General features: G+C 50.6%; 1 protein-coding gene across 1 annotated transcript in view; it reads left to right on the forward strand.

Moving 5' to 3' along the window:
* Nucleotides 1-19220, forward strand: part of Atp2c2 (ATPase secretory pathway Ca2+ transporting 2) — a 60317-nt gene that overhangs the window by 9704 nt on the left and 31393 nt on the right. Inside the window, exons 2-6 of the mRNA XM_051168996.1 lie at nt 9452-9562; nt 12019-12135; nt 15938-16027; nt 17964-17999; nt 18095-18156. Coding sequence (XP_051024953.1) covers nt 9452-9562; nt 12019-12135; nt 15938-16027; nt 17964-17999; nt 18095-18156 — 416 coding nt within the window. The remainder of the gene's footprint in view (nt 1-9451; nt 9563-12018; nt 12136-15937; nt 16028-17963; nt 18000-18094; nt 18157-19220) is intronic.

Genomic DNA, 19220 nt, shown 5'->3' on the forward strand with positions numbered 1-19220 from the left:
ACTTTTTCTTTCCATTTTTCACCTTTGTACACCTGTCTTTATTTTTTCCCCCTTTGTACACCTGTCCTCATTTTTTTTCCCCCTTCATGAACTGAAAGCAAAATTCAATGGGCCCAATGCCATGCCCCCATCCCCACCACACCACACATTTCGGTCCCATTTTCCTCCCACGCACTGTTGTTCTGTCACTATGTGCCAGTTGGGCTGCGGTGTACACGGGCGTGTTCTGGTCCTTTCTCTGAGCCACTCTAAAGGCTGTGGGATATGTTGCAAGATTCTCTGGCCCAGGCTGCTTCCCTGTAGACTCCGTTGCTCTACCTGGCCCTGCGAGAGCTTGTGTAAAGCCTTCACATCCCCATGTCTGAATCTACCCTCTCTGCAATGGGATAACCGTGCACCAGAGGTGCCTCCTGGGAAAGGGGTGGTTAGAGACAGGATTAAGTGTCTAGATCATTAAACAGTGATTAAATATTAAATAAGGAGTGAAGCCTTCAGTGAGCCACCTGAGGGCTGGAGTGCGCAGCTGGGTGCACCTGCATGGAGGTCAGCCCATAGCCTCGAGTTTGGTTCATTCCTCAGCAACAACTACCAAGTAGGCTAGGCTGGCCGGCTAGAGAGTGGTCTGCTGCCTCCCAGGACTGCTTGTTTTGTTTTGTTCCTTTTTGTTGTTGTTGTTGTTTTTCGCGACAGGGTTCCCCTGTGTAGCCTTGGCTGTCCTGGGCTCACTTTATAGACCAGGCTGGCCTCGAACTCACAGCGATTCACCTGCCTCTGACTCCCGAGTGCTTATTTTGTTTCTTTTTTGTTGGTGGTGGTTTTTTTGTTTTGTTTTGTTTTTTGTTCTTCGAGACAGGGTTTCTCTGTGTAATCTTGGCTGTCCTGGACTCACTTTGTAGACCAGGCTGGTCTTGAACTTACAAAGATCCTCCTGCCTCTGCCTCCCGAGTGCTGGGATTAAGGCGTGCACCACCATGCCCAGCTCTTGCTTTGTTTCTTAAATGCTGTTTCTGGAACTTGAACTTGGATCCTCATGCTTGTGAGGCCATGTTGTTATTCTTTAATTATAGGTCGGTATTATTACGTGGCTCTGACTGTATCTTTTCTCTATCTGCAGAGGGCCATCCCAGCTTCCCTGCCCCTCAGCTCCCCTACCCCTCAGCTCCCCCTCCCTCCCTCAATGCCTCCCTCCCCACCCCCTACCCTCCACCTGCCCCCCCCCACCCCCCCTCCCCGTGCTGTGCACGTCCAGAGTCCGGCTGCGTTAGTAGGTAGGTGCATTCACCTTGGATGGTACCCAGAGCTAACTAGCTTCCTTTTCGTTTTGAACCCTTACAGAAAAATCCCCATGGCAACCAGAAGTTCCAAAATTTCAGGAACTTGTCCACAGTTAGCTAGTCTTCCCCAGGAATCTGGAGCCTGGTCCTCTGACTTGTAGGCTTCACTTCTCTGTGCTGCTAGCTAATCTCTCTGGCTACTCAGGCTCTTTCAAAATGTTTTATGCAAATTGCACCTTGCACAAGGACTGACTGTCAAGTGAGCAATCCAGTCACCCTTCCTGTCTCTTCCTGGCCACGTGGAACCTAGCAATCCAACACTGCTACAGTCAGGGATCTGGGGTCAAATGCTCCTAAGACCAAGGGTCACACACCCAACATCACTACAGTTAGGGGTCAGATGCTGGCCACAGGGAGACCCTTGGCATCGCAGGAAGAGACAGGCAGTTTTTTTCCCAGAGCTGGAGGAAAGCCCCCCCCCCACCCCCCGCCAACCACTGATCTCTAGAAGTGCTGCCCACAGAGGCGGGCCTCAAGAAAGGCAGGCAGAGCCTGAAGCTGAAACCAGAGGTGTGACTCTGCTTCCAGGAACACAGGTGTGGTACTTCCTGGAGCTGCCTTCCCAATCCTGGCCTCAGCTCAGGCCATGCTACTTCCTGCTACACAGGCCACCCCAGGCCTTAGGGAAACTCACCTCGCACAGCCGATCCCAGCATGACCCCAGCATGAGTGGGTGGCTTGGAGGCCCAGCTCTGTCTGAGGGGCAGGGAGGTGGACGGGCAAGACCATGGCCCAGCAAGGAGACAGGCTCTGTCCTCGCTCAAAACCTGCCTACTGTGACCTTTGGGGAAGTCTTTTGATGCTGGGACGCCACTCTCTTCTTCAACAAAGTGGTCACTGTGCATCATGGCTAGCCTTGCCTTTTACCCAGACTCGGGGGCCCAGCACGCGCAGAGTTGGAAGCTGTGTTGGGGCCAGATGTACTTCATGAATGCAAACTGGGTCTGCACTGTAGAGGGGACCATTAGAAGACCATGAAATAGACACTGAAGTCCTTCCCCCAGACCCTTATAGCCTACACATGGCCATGCTGGCCACCTTACCTCGACACCCCCATTTGGGCACACATTACATTTATCATTCCCAAACACTTGAAGGCATCCATCCCTAATTGCAGTAAAGCCTGGAGAGTCTACCCAGCCATGGGCACATTCATGTGGTGCATGAACTCACTGGGGTCTGGAACCTTCTGGAATCCCGTGCTCCTTGTCACCTGCTATATGTAATGGTTCCTTGGGTTTTCCTGGTCCTTGAGGTCCCTTGCATTCTTTAAAATTCCAAGCTTGGGGCTGGAAAGCTGGCTCAGTGGTTAAGAGCACTGGTTGCTCTTCTAGAGGTCCTGAGTTCAAATCCCAGCAACCACATGGTGGCTCACAAGCATCTATAATAGGATCTGATGCCCTCTCTGTAATGCAGATGTACAGGAAGATGGACATAAATAAATAACTCTTTCTTTAAAAAAAAAAAAGATTCCAAGCTCATAACTTTGTGGACTGTTCCCCTATTTGGATTGGTCTGTTTCCTCAAGTAGACACTGGTTGCACCCTCCTGAGGGGACTTGTGGAGGAAATAGGGCCGGGTCCCACTCTATGCACCGTGTCACAAAGCCTCAAGTGGTATATGGTTTCTTTGTCTGCGTGCTCACCTGTGTGCCGAAGCCAGAGCTTGAACTGGGTGTTTTCCTTGCTTCTCCGCTTTGCTTTTCGAAGATGAGCTAGCTTCTCACTGACCTTGGAGCTTGCTGGTTCAGCTAGATTGTCGGCCTCTGCCTCCCAGCACTGGGACTGCAGACATACAGGGCCATGCCTGACCTTTACATGGATGCTGGTGGGCACTGAGCTCAGGTCCTTGTGGTTGTGCAGGCAGCATCTCACCAACTGAGCCATGTCTCCAGCGCCCTGGTGATGCTGTCTGCCCCACTGCTGCTGAGACCGAGGGGTCCCTCTCCGATTTCAGCCTTTGTGGGTGATGCTTGGTCCCTCTCTGATTTCAGCCTACGTGGGTCATGCTTACCTGACTAAAAGTGTTGCTGCGTGATTTCCTAATCCCACTGTCGAGTCACTCACTCACTGCCCACGCCAGGAAAGGTGTCCTCCCTCCTCTACCCCCTTGCGTCATTCACAGCCGTGTGAACACACACATTCCTATTTGAGGCTTTACGAAGGGTGGCTCGCTCACAAGCCGGGGTACCTAGAGCAAGCTGCAGTCACTCTAGGTACCCCGGCTTGTGAGCGAGCCACCCTTCGTAAAGCCTCCGTGCCCTCCTAACCTTCCCCAGAAGCAGGTGAGCCTGCTGATATAGGAAGAAATAAACTCTAGGCTTCTCTCCTGAGAGGCAGCCTTGTCTCTTGGAGCCTGGGTGTGCATTTTGATTGGGCCATTTGATGAGAATACAAAACAAAACGAAACAACAAAACAAATCTATCTATGTTTGTCTTTGCTGGTGGGGTGTGTGCATGCATACACTGTTAGCCAATATTCAATTTTGCAGTCGGTGCATATACACACCCTTACGTTCCGATCCAATACAGCCTGAACAGCTCGTGCCCGCTCCCTAAACAGTTGGCTGAGAACAATACCAGTCCCCGAGGTTATCGGGCTATTTCTGAATCATGCAATCTCCTGTGTGTGAGCAGTCTCCTCCCCTTGTCATCTGTGTGCTGGTCCCTAGTTACACTGGACGCCACTCAGCCCAGCCGGTGTCCCCATACCCCTGACTATGCTGCTTCTCTTGAACAACACACATGGTGGCTCGTGACGTGTCACACTGAGAGCTGGAAACTCCTTTAGGCCTTGCTTCACAGACAAGCACTGGCACACACATGTGCACTCACACACACTTGCATACATGTGCATACACACCCACGCGCATACACTCTCATGTGCACGCATGCATACATACGTGCACACAGAAATGTGTGCATACAAATACACGCATATATATACTGTAGACACCATGGCAGCCCAGCCGGAACTCATTGCCCATCTTGACCCAAAGCCACAGCTCAGGCCGTTCTCTCAGCAGTCCCGGCTTCCTGCTTTTGTTGAGTTCATACCCCAGGACGGCACACCAAGACTTAAGAAAGTCATAGGCTTTGCTGAAGGAATCAGAACGAATAGGCAGGCAGGGAAGCAGAATTTGAATTTTGAGCAAGCCTGTCTTTCCAACAGCTTCCTGGGTTGTTGCATTGAGTTTTTCCACTTGAGACTAACTAAGCAAGGTGGACCTTGCTGGGTTCTCTTTTCTCTACTGAACTTATACTATGTCAGGTCATAACTGCTCTCTGGCCTGCAGCCTACCTTCTGGGCCTGCTGGAGGGAGGTGGGGGCCTTGCCTCATAAGCCCTGGCCCTGCTAAGCCTGGTCTTATAGCCTCTCTGCATTTCTTCCTGGGGAAGCTGCTGACCCTCTCTCTCCGTCCCTACTCTCAGGCTGGCCTGGACTGGCTTCTTCCACCTTTGAGTCAGTAACTCTTGCTTGTAATTGAAGACTCACAAAGGCACAAAGCCACTTACCATTGTCCCTGCCTTCAGCTACCAGGTTTCCAAACCCAAAGGCCACGGGAGCACCCATTGTCTGGTGGATCCTGCCGGAAGTGTGTCTCCCATCTTTTGCTCTCTGTTTTGCATAGCCCACCTTATGCACAGCAGCCCACACCTCTGTTTTTGTTTTGTTTTGTTTTGTTTTTTTGTTATTCCTTCTCCATCTCTTGTCAATGGTAGCACTATTTGGAGAAGATTCTGGGAAAGTGTCCATTAGGCAGGCACCTGCCGTGGGCCCTAGCAACGCTGTGTGGGACATAACAGCTCAAACTGGACACAGCCTGCCTGCCCACCCCTCTAGTCAGCTAATAAATCATGATACCAGGTTCTGTATACTGACGGGATGAGGTGCCTATGGTTCCACACAGCAGGAGAGTGACCTGCAATCGCTGGTAAATAAACAGCCACTCTTACAAGGCTGAGTAGCTCCATGTGCAAAGAAGTCAGTATGTTTAATCTTTCTAGAAGGTGGCGCGTGAGAGAGGGCCTGGTACCAGTGGGATTCTGGGAGCTGTAAGTCCCATCCTGGTTCTGGGTGGTGCTCACTCAGGCGTATACACAGGCAAGTATCCGTACAGCTGTGCACGGTTTGCATGAGTGACTATGGCATGTGTATTTCAGTACCACCTTTTTCTGCGGCAGTTTTATCACTGGATCCTGCTCAGAGTGCTCACGCTATGTGCTCGGCAGCCCGGTCCCCTTTCTATCTGGGTCATGAGTGTATTACTTATCTGGGTTTTATCTTGTACTTAGAAAGTCCTTTCTCACTCTGTGATCTTAGGAAAAGGGAGGCCTTGGCTTCCTCTTGCACTTGGATGGCTTTGGCTTTGTCCCTCTGTTCCTTCTTGTTGATTTAAGTGAAGGTGCTTGCGTAATTTCTTGGCACGGCGCGGGAACTGTGGTCTTCCCAGGCAGCGGGCAGGGTTCTTGCATCCAGGAGGAAGCTGGGAAATAAAGAAGCAAGCCAGCGAAGCACTGTTAGGGTAGACCTGTGCCGGCTGCAGAGTCCACAGCACAGGCATTGGCCTTGTAGGGATGAGGGTAGTGCCAACATAAGGGGCCCGCTGTGCTGTGAACACCACTCCCTTGTGACTGCCTTCCTGTGCGTGGCTACACATGCATCTGCCCTGGCCACTCAGCCCATCCCTTCCTAGTATAGACACTGGGACTGTTCTTATCTCCTCCCTGCTTCTACAACATGTTGTAGAACCTTCTGCACACTGGCATTCCTGTGTAGGCTGGATTGTGGCAGCCCCTCCCCCATAAGGCCTGTGGAGCAGTGTGGGAGGCCTGTGTGTCTGGGTGCAGGGAGGTACCAGAGCCCAGAGCTCAGCAAGCCAGTGATGGCAGCACCAGGAGAGCACGGTTGCTTTGACATAGCACCACAGACTTTCATCTCTCCAAACCACACTCATGTGTTCCCTGGTGGTTGGAGACCAGACTCCAACCTGGGTCTCATGTGTAAAAGTCAGTGTGGCTCCTTGCGCAGGTTCCAGGGAAGAAAATATTTTCCTGCCTCTCCCAGCTCTAGGAGGCCATAGCACACATTTCTATATGTGTCTCAAATTCTTCACACCTAATGTCATTGCAAGATGTACACACACACACACACACGCACACGCACACGCACACACACACACACACACACACACACACACACACAACCTATAGCTTTTTTATCATCGTCATTAAAAACAAAAAACAAAAAATAAAAACAAACTGGACCTTGCTATGTAGCTCTCACTAACCTTGAATTCTCAGCAATCCTCCTGCCTCAGCTCCCAAGTGTTGAGATGGCAGCTGTGTGACCAACTTGAGTAATTTTCTTTTTAAGTACAAAGATGTCTTGTCTCTGGCAGTATAAGGTTCACATGCACAGAGGCGCTCCCGACTGCTCATCTGGATGTTAGCGGTACTTAGGCTTCCACAGTCCTGTTTGTTAAGCCTGGTGCTTTCTTCAGGACCCTAGTTTCTGAAAGGAGCCCCGCTGGCTCCTCATCACCCATGTTTGGAGTTTCTTGGTGCCAGGAAGTGCGTGTGGGCCTTCCTTGTCCTTTTGTCCATCAGGCCACTGCAGTTCTGAGATGCCCCTACTGTGACAGTCCCTACTACTCAGAGGAGGAAACTGAGGCAGGAGTCAGCTTTTTGTTTATTTGTTTTTGTTTTTTCAAGACAGGGTCTCTTTGTGCAGCCTTGGCTGTCCTGGACTCACTTTGTAGACCAAACTGGGCTCAAACTCACAAGATCCACCTGCCTCTGCCTCCCCAGTGCTGGGATTAAAGGCGTGCACCACCATGCCCAGCAGGGGTCAGCTTTAACAAGTCTGTTGGAGGAATACACAAGGTATCAGCCTCAGAACACGATAGAGACCCCTGGGATTTAAGTGAAATGAATGGGACCGCTGCACCAGACAGACAGGGAGGCTGCATCCTGCTGCCAGCATGGTCCCTCTGCACCGAGATCCAGGCTGTCTGTTGAGCCTGTGTCTTCCATTGGATACCATGTTTATCCTTTGTGGGTCTCTGTTGGGCTCAGTTCCCATCTGAGCCTGCTGCTGGGGGAAGCTTCTCTGAGAACCCTTTGTGTCCTGGACTGTTGCCTCAGGGCCCCACAGGGGAGCAGCAGGCTGTTTGCTGTAGGCAAACAATACTCTGGGGTCACAGAGGAGGCATTGGGGCAGGAAAGGTCACTAGTGTGAGATTCTATTGTAGGAAACTCATGGCGGTTGAGCCTCAGAGAACTGTTTATATATGTGTGTGTGTGTGTGTGTGTGTGTGTGTGTGTGTGTGTGTGTGTGTGTATGTATGTATATATGTGTGTCTGTGTCTGTTTATATGTATGTGTGTATGTGTGTTTCTGTGTGCATATGGTATGTGTCTGTATATGTCCCTGGTATATGTCTGAGTGTATGTGTGTGTGTGTGTGTGTATGTATGTATGTGTGTGTGTGTATGTGTGTATATATGTATGTATATATGTGTGTCTGTGTCTTTCTGTGTGTGTGTGTGTGTGTGTGTGTGTGTGTGTGCATACACACATGTGATGCTTCAAGGTCACACGACACTGCCTTTAGAGAGTAAGTGTGGTATAGCCAGAGGATAAAGTACAGGCGTGCTCACACCCAGGACTTTCTCCTATGCAAAGGTAGCAAGAGTGAGGGCTGGATGGGCATGGCAGGACTGGAGCTCAATAGACCAGTGCTCATATTTCTCTGTAAGAGGAATTCGCAGCAAGCTCACTGTTGGCACAGAGGCATCCAGGGTAGCATGGTGCCTGGTGAGGAGCTGTGTCCCTGCTGCCAGGCTCTGGTTGTTGACACCAGGAGTAGGATTCCTGGAGTAGACTGTGGTTGCTGGCTCTTGAGGACAAATGGGCCCTTGGTGCTAACCCACAGTTGGGGTACTGCACTGGTGAGAAAGGAAGAGGAACTTGGACGACACCTCAGCTAAAGGAAGTTGTCAGCACCTCTTTCTCTTCCTCCTTCCCAGTTCCCAGTGATGACTTGAGAAGGAAAAGATGTTATCGTGTCCCGGTGTCAGAATTCTGGGAAGGGCACTGTAAACATCTTGATGTGCCCTGGTGTTGACATCCCTCTCTTGTCACAGTGTCCCAGGCCCCTGGGTGTTTGATGTGCCTGGAGCTCTGGGCACAGATCTGGGGCCTGTGGAACCTAAGGGTGGCCTCCACTCCTTTCCTGGAATTATTTACAACCACTCATGGAACTAGGGTGTGATACCACATACTGCCAGAGGAGGCGCTCTCTACAGTTTAGGCTTAACCTGGATTCCTGCAGTGAGGGATGAGGGTAAAATGTCATCCTGATCCTGTTGTTTTGTGCAGCTGGACACATCATTCAGATGACAAAGTACTTCCATACACAAACATGAGGACCAGAGCTCAGATCCCCAGTGTCCACATAGACATGAGTGTGGTGGTACACACGTGTATGTAACCCAGGGCACAGGTGCTCGGAACCAAGTGGAGCCTCAGAGCTCACTGGCCAGCCAGTCTAGCCCATAGGTGAGTTCTGGGTTCAGTGAGAGAAAGAGCAAACACAGTAATAGAAACACCAAGAGCTGAGCACATGTACCTACCTGCACATTACACACACACACACACACACACACACACACACACACTAAAATATAATAGTAACAACAGAAAAAAGTTATTTCTAAACAGATGTGTCAGTAATAGCCATGTGTCAGTAAACCCTGCATGGCCCTAGCAGGATGGATAGAAGTGGAAACTACCCATACAGAGGAAGTCTGTGCACCCGTGGGAAGAGCAGGGTGGCACCCTGCAGCACGCCCTCACTAACGTGGCGAGAAAGCAGTCAGAAGGGTGCTGGGCATGTGACCTTTTCTGTAGAGTTCACATCGGAAAAACCACTTTTTTTGGTGGTTGGTGAGGGAGCTTGGGGACCGACGCCTTCTGTCTCCTGATGTGGAAGCAGATCACGTGGGTTGGCACGCGCACTTGAGTAGGGCACACTTTGCGTTTGCGCACCCTGCTTTAACCAGAGGCCTCACAGCCAAATGTCCTGTGCTCACCTGCCACACCGCTCTCTCCACAGATCGGTGAACAGTGCGAGCTGAAAGCCATCGAAAGAGAAAAGACAGTCACAGCTCTGCCGCCCAGGGAAGCGTGCAAATGCAGCAAGGAGGACTTGGCCAGAGCTTTCCATGTAAGAACTTTGTGTCTGCATCCATTACTTCTCTCGTTGTCATGACGAAAACACCTCCCAAGAGCAGCTTAAAGAAGAATCTGTTCTGACTCACAGTTCCAGGTCCCGTCTGTCACAGTGGGAAGGACATGGTGACAGGAGAGTGGGGCATCTGGTCACCTTGCACCTGCAGTCAGGGAGCAGAGAGAGAGAGAAGTGCTTAGCCATGTTGCGCCCCCCCCCCCAGACCCACCCCACTACTCATGCGATGGTGCTGCCTACACTCAGCATGGGTCCCATTTCAGTTAGATCCCTCTGGAAATACCCTATACAGATGTGTGTTTATGGTGACTCTAAGTCCTGCCAAGTTAATAAGATGAGGCATCATACCTCTGATGCCATTGTAAGGTAGTTTGTGGATTAGGAGAAAGCACCACAAAGCTACTACCACTGTGAGATGGTGAAGTGGCAGCGTTGCTGTCCCAGCCCCCTCCTGGTCTCAGCTACAGGTCAAGCCTCCTTCCACCCACTGTTCCTTTGGCAAAGAATGCTGAGAAACTGAGTGAGCAGTGCCGTTAGGAAACCACACCGCCTGGCTTCCCCCAGGCTTTTGTCATCAGGGCTCACACCCTTCGCCACGCCTGCCTCTCACTCTTCTATCTTTTATGTCATGGAGGTGTCGGTTTTGAAAAGCAAGTTCTCATGACTGCTTGAAGGAAGTAGAGTTTGTAAGCGGCGTGAGACCAAAGTCAACCCTGGCCTAGCAGTCCGACCTCTGGGGCCACAGAACGGAGCCAGCATTATATCTTTAGCTAATGTTACTTGGTACACCAGACGGACATGGTGGCACATGTGTGTGTGCATATGTACACACATGTGCGTGCATGTACATATGTGGGTGGTCTATGCATTGGTAGGCTGTGTGCACGTACATATATTTGCATGCATATATAGGAATATGTGTATGCACACATATATGTGTTACAGGGGCATTTGTATCTGTGCATGGGTACTGGGATGTGTGTGTGCATGCATGTTTGTGGGTTTGTGTGTGTAGGTGTGTTCTATGTATGTGTATGTATTTGTATGTATGTACATGGGCATATGCATGCTTGTATATTTTACATGGGCTTGTATAGAAGTGTCTGCATGTGTGTGGGGGTGTATGTGTGCACATGTGTGAGTGTGTACATGCATGCTCATAACTCATCTTGCTTTGAGAAAACAAAAGCCCTGCAGGGAAAAGGCACATGGTACCATGAAAAGACCTTAAAAATGAACTAAGTCCATCTCATGCCCTGTTCCCTGGAGGCTGCCGCGGCTTCCCCTCTTACTCCCAGCCCTGTGCAGCTTTCTCGGGAAGTTCCCCACAGCACAAAGCACTCTGACATGATGCCTTATACTTAAATTGGCTCTACCTAGTGCTTTGACTCACACAAAGGGACCAGACCTTCATCTGTCACAGGGAATGCGGTATGGTCACTTCAGCCACTCTTGTCTCTGAGGAAATGCATATTTCGTTTACAAGGAGTAATTTGATGATACTAAGATACACAGCATAAACATTTTACATGGGCTTGTATAGAAGTGTCTGCATGTGTGTGGGGGTGTATGTGTGCACAAGTGTGAGTGTGTACATGCATGCTCATAACTCATCTTGCTTTGAGAAAACAATATGGAAATCTCCTCCTTTTGACTGTTGAGACAGATGCCACCCATGGTGGGGGTGGGGGGGTGTTATAAAACCCCCTCGCACCTGCTATCAACTATCAATGCCTTTGGGCCTACATACCCAGAGTGGAATGGCTGGGCCATGCAATTCTGTTTAATATTTTGAAATGCTGCTAAGTAGCAACTAAACACCCCATCCCCCCCCCCTCTCTCTCTCTCTCTCTCTCTCTCTCTCTCTCTCTCTCTCTCTCTGTGTGTGTGTGTGTGTGTGTGTGTGTGTGTGTGTAGAGCCCGGACACCTTGTGCTTTGAGACAAGGTCTCTCCTTGGTTTGAGGTTCACTGCCTGGCCAGTAAAGCCCTAGCGCTGGGGTCACAAGCATATACAACCACACACAGGTTTTTGGAGTAGGCTCTAGACACTGCCCTAGGTCCTTACGCATGCATGGCACGCATCGACTAATCATCTTCCTAGCTGCCACAGCCTTTTCCTGTCTTTTCTTTTCCTTTTTTTAGAAGGGGCCATGTTTTGGACCTTTCTGCTCTCCCATCTCCAGCTCCATTTGCTGACACTGTGGCTCAAGGCCATTGTCCCTGCCGCAAGTGTGTGTTGACCTGTGGGTTTCCTGGGAATGGACAGGGCCATGTTTCCTTTCCCTCTGTGTCCCACCTGCAGAGACCCTCTGAGCCAGGGACAAGCCTATTTCCCTAGTCTCCCCTACACGATGCTGGCTCTCACCTGGCACCTGTGACTTTGCTCTTGGGTCTCCGCTGGGCCTGGTAATGTACACTCACTATCTCCTTTCAGGTGGACCTGGACAGCGGCCTGTCAGAGTTTGCAGTAGCCCAGCGCAGGCTGGTCCATGGCTGCAATGAGTTTGTCACTGGTAACACTGAGCCTATGTGGAAGAAATACCTCGATCAGGTAGGAGCAGGACACCCTTCTCTGTGTTCACCAGGGGCACCAGGCAGGAAGGGCAGGCCAAGCATTCATTCTTTAAATATTGACCCTGGGTGTCCTTGGCCAGGTCCCACCCGCGGTGTGGGATGAATGAGTTTAAAGATAAACAGTTTTGTCCTTTTGGATGCTCTGAGCCTCCAGGAGGAACCCTGCATAGGTGACTAAAGATACAGGGAGCCAAAGCCCTTACTAGCAACAATGGCCTCTGGGACACTTGCCCCACACACCAGGCACCACGCTGAATGATAGGTAAATAAGTCCTGTTGATTTATTTTATTGCCCTCCTAAAGCCATTTGCAGGAGGGGGGCGGGGTTGCGTGTCAGAGGAGCAGGAAGCCTTTCCCTATGGCACACAGCTTTGCCAGAGGAAGCAAAGAGAGACACAGGATGCCCTGGCCAATGGAAGGCCAAGGAAGAAACAATTAAGTAGAAGAGTGCCTGAAGAGACTATAAAAGTCAGGCTGGAGAGACTGCTCAGCCGGCAAGTGTTTTTGCCACACGAGTACAAGAACCTGGGTTTGGCTTCCAGAACCTTCTCGTTTGTTTGTTTGTTTGTTTGTTTGTTTTTTCAAGACGGGTTCTCTGTGTAGCCTTCTGACTTCAACACACAGCCGGCCTCTGCCTTCCGTGTGCTGGGATTAAAGGCGTGCATCACCACACCCAGCTATCAGAACCCACTCTTTCAAAGCTGGATATGGTCCTGTGCCATTGAAATCCCAGTACCAGGGAGGTGGAGACAGGTGGATGTAGCCTGTCTAGCCTACTTGGTGAATTCCAGGCTAGTAAAAGATACCATACACACAGGCGGGCGTGGTGGCGCATGCCTTTAATCCCAGCACTCGGGAGGTAGAGGCAGGCAGATCGCTGTGAGTTCGAAGCCAGCCTGGTCTACAAAGTGAATGCAGGATAGCCAGGGCTACACAGAGAAACTCTGTCTTGAACCCCCCCGCAAAAAAAACCAAAAACAACAACAACAACAAATATATATATATATATATATATATTATGGTTCTGAACTTCAAGTTCACCTGCTCATCTTGGGTGAGGGAGCCCAAAGTCACCCAAAAGAAGGCTTTGATGCTGAGGTCATGCCCCCACCAATCTTAGCTGCTGAGCCTCCATGCTGGTGGGGTCCTGATGGGTGGTCTACAAGTCAAATGTGTAGCCACCATGAGAAAAAGAAGAATGGCCATGGCTGTCAGTTCTGGTCTAGAAGTCTTTACTTTGCCCAATCCAGTGCCAATTCCTAGTCCCGGTGACCAGGCACAGATCTCTGACACCCGAGGCCTCAAGGTAGTCAATCTCTCTTCCTCCATTTCTCCACTCCAGGCCGGGCCTCCCTTTCTTCCTGTTTGTAGACTCCAGGGCAGCCCTATGCTTCAGCTGCCCTCTGATTGGGTCTATATTTAAAGCTTTCCTGATTGGTTGGTTCAAGGACCAATCACAGGTCAGGCAGCATCCTCTTATTGTTACCTTCATCCGGGTTACCACTAGGTTCTCAGTGTACCGAATTGACTTTCCGTTTGTTTGTTTTTGTTTTTGTTTTGTTTTGTTTTGAGACAGGGTTTCTCTATGTAGCCCTGGCTGTCCTGGACTCTCTTTGTAGACCAGGCTGGCCTCGAACTCACAGTCATCCTCCTGCCTCTGCCTCCCGAGTGCTGGGATTAAAGGCGTTCACCACCATGTGAATTGATCCTTTGGGCATCAAACCTGGCCCATAGGTACTGGAGTGGCTCTGGCCAAAACCTGAAGGTTCCTGAAATTCCATAATTCAGGCAGTAGCAACTCCTGAAAATTAAAGTCGAAGGAAGGAGGCTCAGACCAGCTGGAGTTCAGAAAGCTCTGTCCCATTGGCTTTCTGCTAGGGGCTCACCCTGTCTTCCCCTCCTCTGGGGACCTGGTCCAACCTCTGCCCTGCCAAAGCTGCTTGGAGCCTCTGTTTGCACGCTGGAGGCTCCCTGCAGCGCTGGTCCAGACGCACCAATGGGAGAGGGGCTGGAGTCTGCATGTGCAAGCCCTGTGGGCACATAGCTTTTCTCCGTAAACATTGTACCTATTCACCCCTTCCTTATGCCCACCGAACTGCTACCAGGCAGCTGTGAGGGGCCCTCCTGTCTGTCTCCTTCTGTGACAGGTGGGCTGGCTGCTGAGTCTGACAAGGGGTGTGAACAAGACCCACTCATCCGGTTGGGTGGCAGGTCTGCTTAAATGGCTTGTGAAGGTCTTTAGAACATGGTGCAGCCTAGAGAGGAGACGTCTGTATCCTGGGGCAAGGCTCTTGGGGAGAACACTGCAGCCTTTTGGACGAATCTAACTGTGTACTTTGGAGTAGGTCTTGGGCTTTGTGGGGAGCAGATCCCTTCTCCTTGCCAGCAGAGCCCTCAATGTGAAAAGGATCAAGAATTCAAGCCCATCCTTGACCATGTACCAAGTTGGGGGAGAGACCGAGCTGACAGGAGACCCTATCTTAAAAAACAAAATGAGCCAGGCATGGTGGCGCATGCCTTTAATCCCAGCACTTGGGAGGGAGAGGCAGGCAGATGGCTGTGAGTTTGAGGCCAGCCTGGTCCACAAAGCGAGTCCAGGACAGCCAGGGCTACACAAAGGAACCCTGTCTCGAAAATCCAAGTAGGTAGATAGATAGATAGATAGATAGATAGATAGATAGATAGATAGATAGATAAAATGAAAGACAAAATGAAAGAGAAAGGGGGGAGAGAGGGAAGGAGAAATGAGGAAAAGATAGACAGCATGCCTACATGCTAGGAAATGGATACTGGGAGAAGCCAGAGGTGGTTTCAGATTGTCTATGAGCTGATGGTGGGGCCAGGCAGGAAAAACCAGATTCCTGAGTTCTTGTCCACCAGGCCAGTGCTGGATCATGAAAAGGCTGTGGCATCCAGGGCAGGCGAGGTCTGTGACCTCAGGGACTGTTATCTCCCAGCTGTCAAGTAGAGACGGGTTGGTAGAAGCAAGGACAAACTCAAAACCAAAATGACTGTGCCTCCCTGTGTGGGAGACTTGAGACATTTGCTGGGGCCAAGTCTGGGTTACTGCTGAGCTGCCCCGAAGCCCCTGAGGATAAGCACAGGGCAGCCCCAGGAATGAGGGTAGGGTCCAGTCCCTTCACGTGTCACACCCAGCACACACTGAAGTGCTTCTCATGAGCACCGTGCAGCGTGTCGTATTTCCTTTTGCACCTTGGCCCCTGGGAAGCTCAGAGGCAGAGATGTTCTTGCTTGGTCTTTTCCTGTTCTCCCTGACTCCCTGGGCTCTGCTCTCTGACCCCATTTCCGTGTTCGTAGCTCTCTCTGATTTCCTGAGGGTTGAAGGACAAAGCAATCATGGGAAGATCTTTGGAAAGATCTTTGGGATTTTAGACTCTATGTGACATGTGTGGGGACTAGAGGCAACCCTAAGAGGAAACATCACTGAAGCCCCCAGAGTTTATCACAGGAGCAGGGTGACTATAGTACACAGGGCTGGAGGTCTGTTGTTGCAAGAGAGGAGCTCTTAGCTATGGTAGCCAGGATGGGCATCTATCACGTATACCAAGGAGATCATTGGTGGATGAGGCGTGGCCAGGCGAGACAGAGAACGAAGAGTCGGGGCCAGGTGAGGACAGTGTCAGTGTTAGCCCAGACACTGTAGTGGACTCTCCTACAAAGGAGGAACAATGGATCAAGCAGTCCCCTGTCACCCTTCCCAAGCGTAGGAACCCACGCTGGCCTTTCTGACATTAAGATTCTGTTGTTTGCTTTTTCAGTTCAGGAACCCCCTGATCCTGCTGCTGCTGGGCTCAGCCGTGGTGAGTGTCCTCACCAAGGAATATGAGGACGCTATCAGCATTGCCCTGGTGAGTGACTGGTGGCCCCCCTCCTGGACTGGCTGTGTCTGCTGCGATCGTTCTTTCAAAAAGTTACTATGGTTTGTGTATGTACGTGTGCGCATGGGAACATGTGTGCACATGTGCAGAGGCTAGAGGTCGACCTCAGCTGTCATTTCTCAGGACCCAGTCATCTTTTTTTTCCTCTCACTGATCCTGAGCTCACTGAGCGGGCGAGGCTGGCTGGACAGCAAGTCCCAGGAATCTACCTGCCTCTGCTTCCCCAGAGCTGCGGTCGCAGGCAAGCACCACCATGCCCGGCTTTTTACTTGGGTTCTGGGAATCTACGTGAGCTCTTCCTACCCACAAAGCAGGCACTTTACCAATGGAGCCATCTCCCCAACCCTGTGCCCAGATATTGCACAAGAAAAAGGGGGCGGGGAGTTTACTGCGACCAAACTAAGAAAGAGACTGATAAAAACAAGCAAATCTGCCACTTGCCTTTCCACCAGCATAGAGGGGTCTTTGTGGCATAGGTGGCCCTAGTATGAAGGGATCTGCTTGGGACAGGCTGTTTTGTCGTCTTCTCCCCTCCCCCATGAGATCTGAGTGTTTGTGTTATAAGACATAGTCACTCCCCGTAAGTTACTTTTCTCTCTGATGCAACCAAATCAAAAAGAAACATCTCAGAAGAGATTCTGTTTTGGCCCTAGTTTTGAGAGGGGACAGTCCAGCTGGTGGTGAGGGTGCGGCTGTGGGAGCGGTGCTCTGCTCTGGCTACAGAGAAGGGAGGCTGCTTGCTCACTCAGATCAGGAAGCAGGGCCCGGATATAAAGTTCCACCCTCCCCAGCCACCCTCCCCACCCTCCAGCTCCGCCCCCATCTCCCAAAGGGTTTGCAGGCTTCATAAGGCTATGATAGGAGTCTCACATTATCTAAAGGTGTCCTCGCCTTTAAAATGTTTCGCATTTAAGTGATATATACATTAAAACTGATGATTTTAATATCAGTACTCTAGGCAGATGTGGGTCTCTATGAGTTTGAGGCCAGCCTGGTCTACAAAGCAAGTTCCAGGATGGCCAGGGCTACATAGAAAGACTCTGCTAAAAAACAAAACAAAACAAAAAACATAGACTGGTGGTTTTAAAGAGAAAAATTGAGTGGGATTTTACACATCCAGCTGATCACCTCCATTGAGTTCAAAAGCACTTTCGTTGTCCTAAAAGGAACACTGCCTCAGTGACAGTCATTTGTGTACCATACATACACCCCCACCCAATGGCCTGCACCCTGCACATCTCTCTGGAATTAACCACATCTTTTCTGTCACACGTGCCATTCAGCCTTCGCTGCTGAACACTGAGGGTAGAGTCACACCTGCAGGTGTAGGGGAGTCCTTGAGCTAAAGAGTGAAAATAGCTAGCCACGAAAGATCATGTCTGTGTCATATGATGCAATGATGAAAGTGTGTTTACAGGAAAATCTAGAAGGGCTCCCCAGTGTGGGAAGCCCCTTGGGGTTGGAGTTGGGGGTGGGATTTAGTAGTTTTTCTGCTATTGGCTGCTTTCCACATTTCTCTACAGAGCAGTTAGTTTGCAAAGAGAACATATGTGTGCTGTTTATGTGTTAGTGGTGGTGGGGGCTGAGCACAGCACGCGCCTCACACATGTGGGCCAAGAGCCTTGCCCCTGAGCCACATCTCCAGCACTCACTGGGGGATCCCAGGCAGAGGCTCTACCCCTGAGGCCCCCACATACCCCAGAAGCCCTATTTTTACAGTTTGAGACAAAGACTTACTAAGTTGCCTTCTGCCTCTGCCTCTGCCTCCTGAGTGGCTTGGATCACAGGCTTGCAGTATGGGCCTTGGAGCACAGTGTGTTTTCAGAGTCCGTGTGCTCCGGGAGTGAGGCCAGAGTTTCATTGTTAGTACTGCTCACATCCTCCCTCCCCGCACCCTGTCTTCCAGGCCGTTCTCATCGTGGTGACTGTTGGATTCATCCAGGTGTGTACATCCTGAGTCCCATCTGGGTGGGGTAACGGGGAGAACTTGTTGGGGTTCCCATCTTTGAACAGCACATCTGATGTGCTTCCTGCCAGGAATACAGGTCGGAGAAGTCTCTGGAAGAGCTGACCAAGCTGGTGCCTCCAGAGTGCAACTGGTAAGTCAGGGCTCCCATGAGACGGTGGTCCATGGAAGGAGCTGGCAGACTTGACAAATGCATGGTCTCCTTCATGGTGTGACATGGGGAGAACGGTCTCAGTCTCACTGTGGGTGAGGAGACCTGGTGTATGCCCTCCTGGCAGCTAGCTGTGTGACCATAGATAGCAGGTTCCACCTTTCTGGGCCTCTGCTCTGGCATCAGCATCTAAGTTGTCTTGGGAGTGGTGGCTTGAAGCTTCAGATAGAGGGGAAGAGCCTGGAAAACAAAAACAAAACAAAAAACTAAATTTTGCCTAAAGAAAGAGGACAAGAGTGACAAAATGAAGTTACCGTATTTTCCATCATATAAGACAACCCCCAACTTAAACTTTTCCAGTGAAAATATAGAGTTTGGAATGTACTCGCCGTATAAGACTACCCCTCTTCCAATGCACACCCTGTGCAGGAGACTCATCACAAGCTATATTTTAACTGGAAAAGTTAAAGTTAAAGTTGGGGGTTGTCTTATACAGTTGGAGCAGTAACAGGCCCAGCAGCAGAATGTGGCGTGGCTGTGGTGTGGCTGTGGCGTGGCTGTGGTGTGGCTGTGGCGTGGCTGTGGCGTGGCTGTATGTAGAAAGGTGTCTTACTTACTGTTCTATTGCTGTGAAGAGATACCATGGCGAAGGCAACTTCTAAAGGAAGTTTACTTGGGCTTCACAGATTCAGAGGGTGAGTTCATAATCACCACGGCAGGTAGCAGGGCATCAGGCAGGCAGGCATGGCACTGGGGTGGCTAGCTGAGAGCTCACATGTTGCAATGACAACCGTGAGGCACACACGGAAAGGCAAAGACAGACAGACAAACAGACAGACAGACAGACAGTGAACATCCCTTCCAACAAGACCACATATCCTAAACTTTCCCAAATAGGTCCATAAACTGGGACCAAGCATTCAAATGTATGAGACTATGGGAACTATTCTCATTCAAACACCACAGGGTGCTCTCTCTGACTGGCTCAGCAGCTCTGGGCAGGTGACAACATCTTGCCAGCCCACATGCCATTTACTGTCCCCAGC

This window comes from Acomys russatus, chromosome 26 (genome assembly GCF_903995435.1).
Source record: "Acomys russatus chromosome 26, mAcoRus1.1, whole genome shotgun sequence".
Classification (NCBI taxonomy): domain Eukaryota; kingdom Metazoa; phylum Chordata; class Mammalia; order Rodentia; family Muridae; genus Acomys; species Acomys russatus.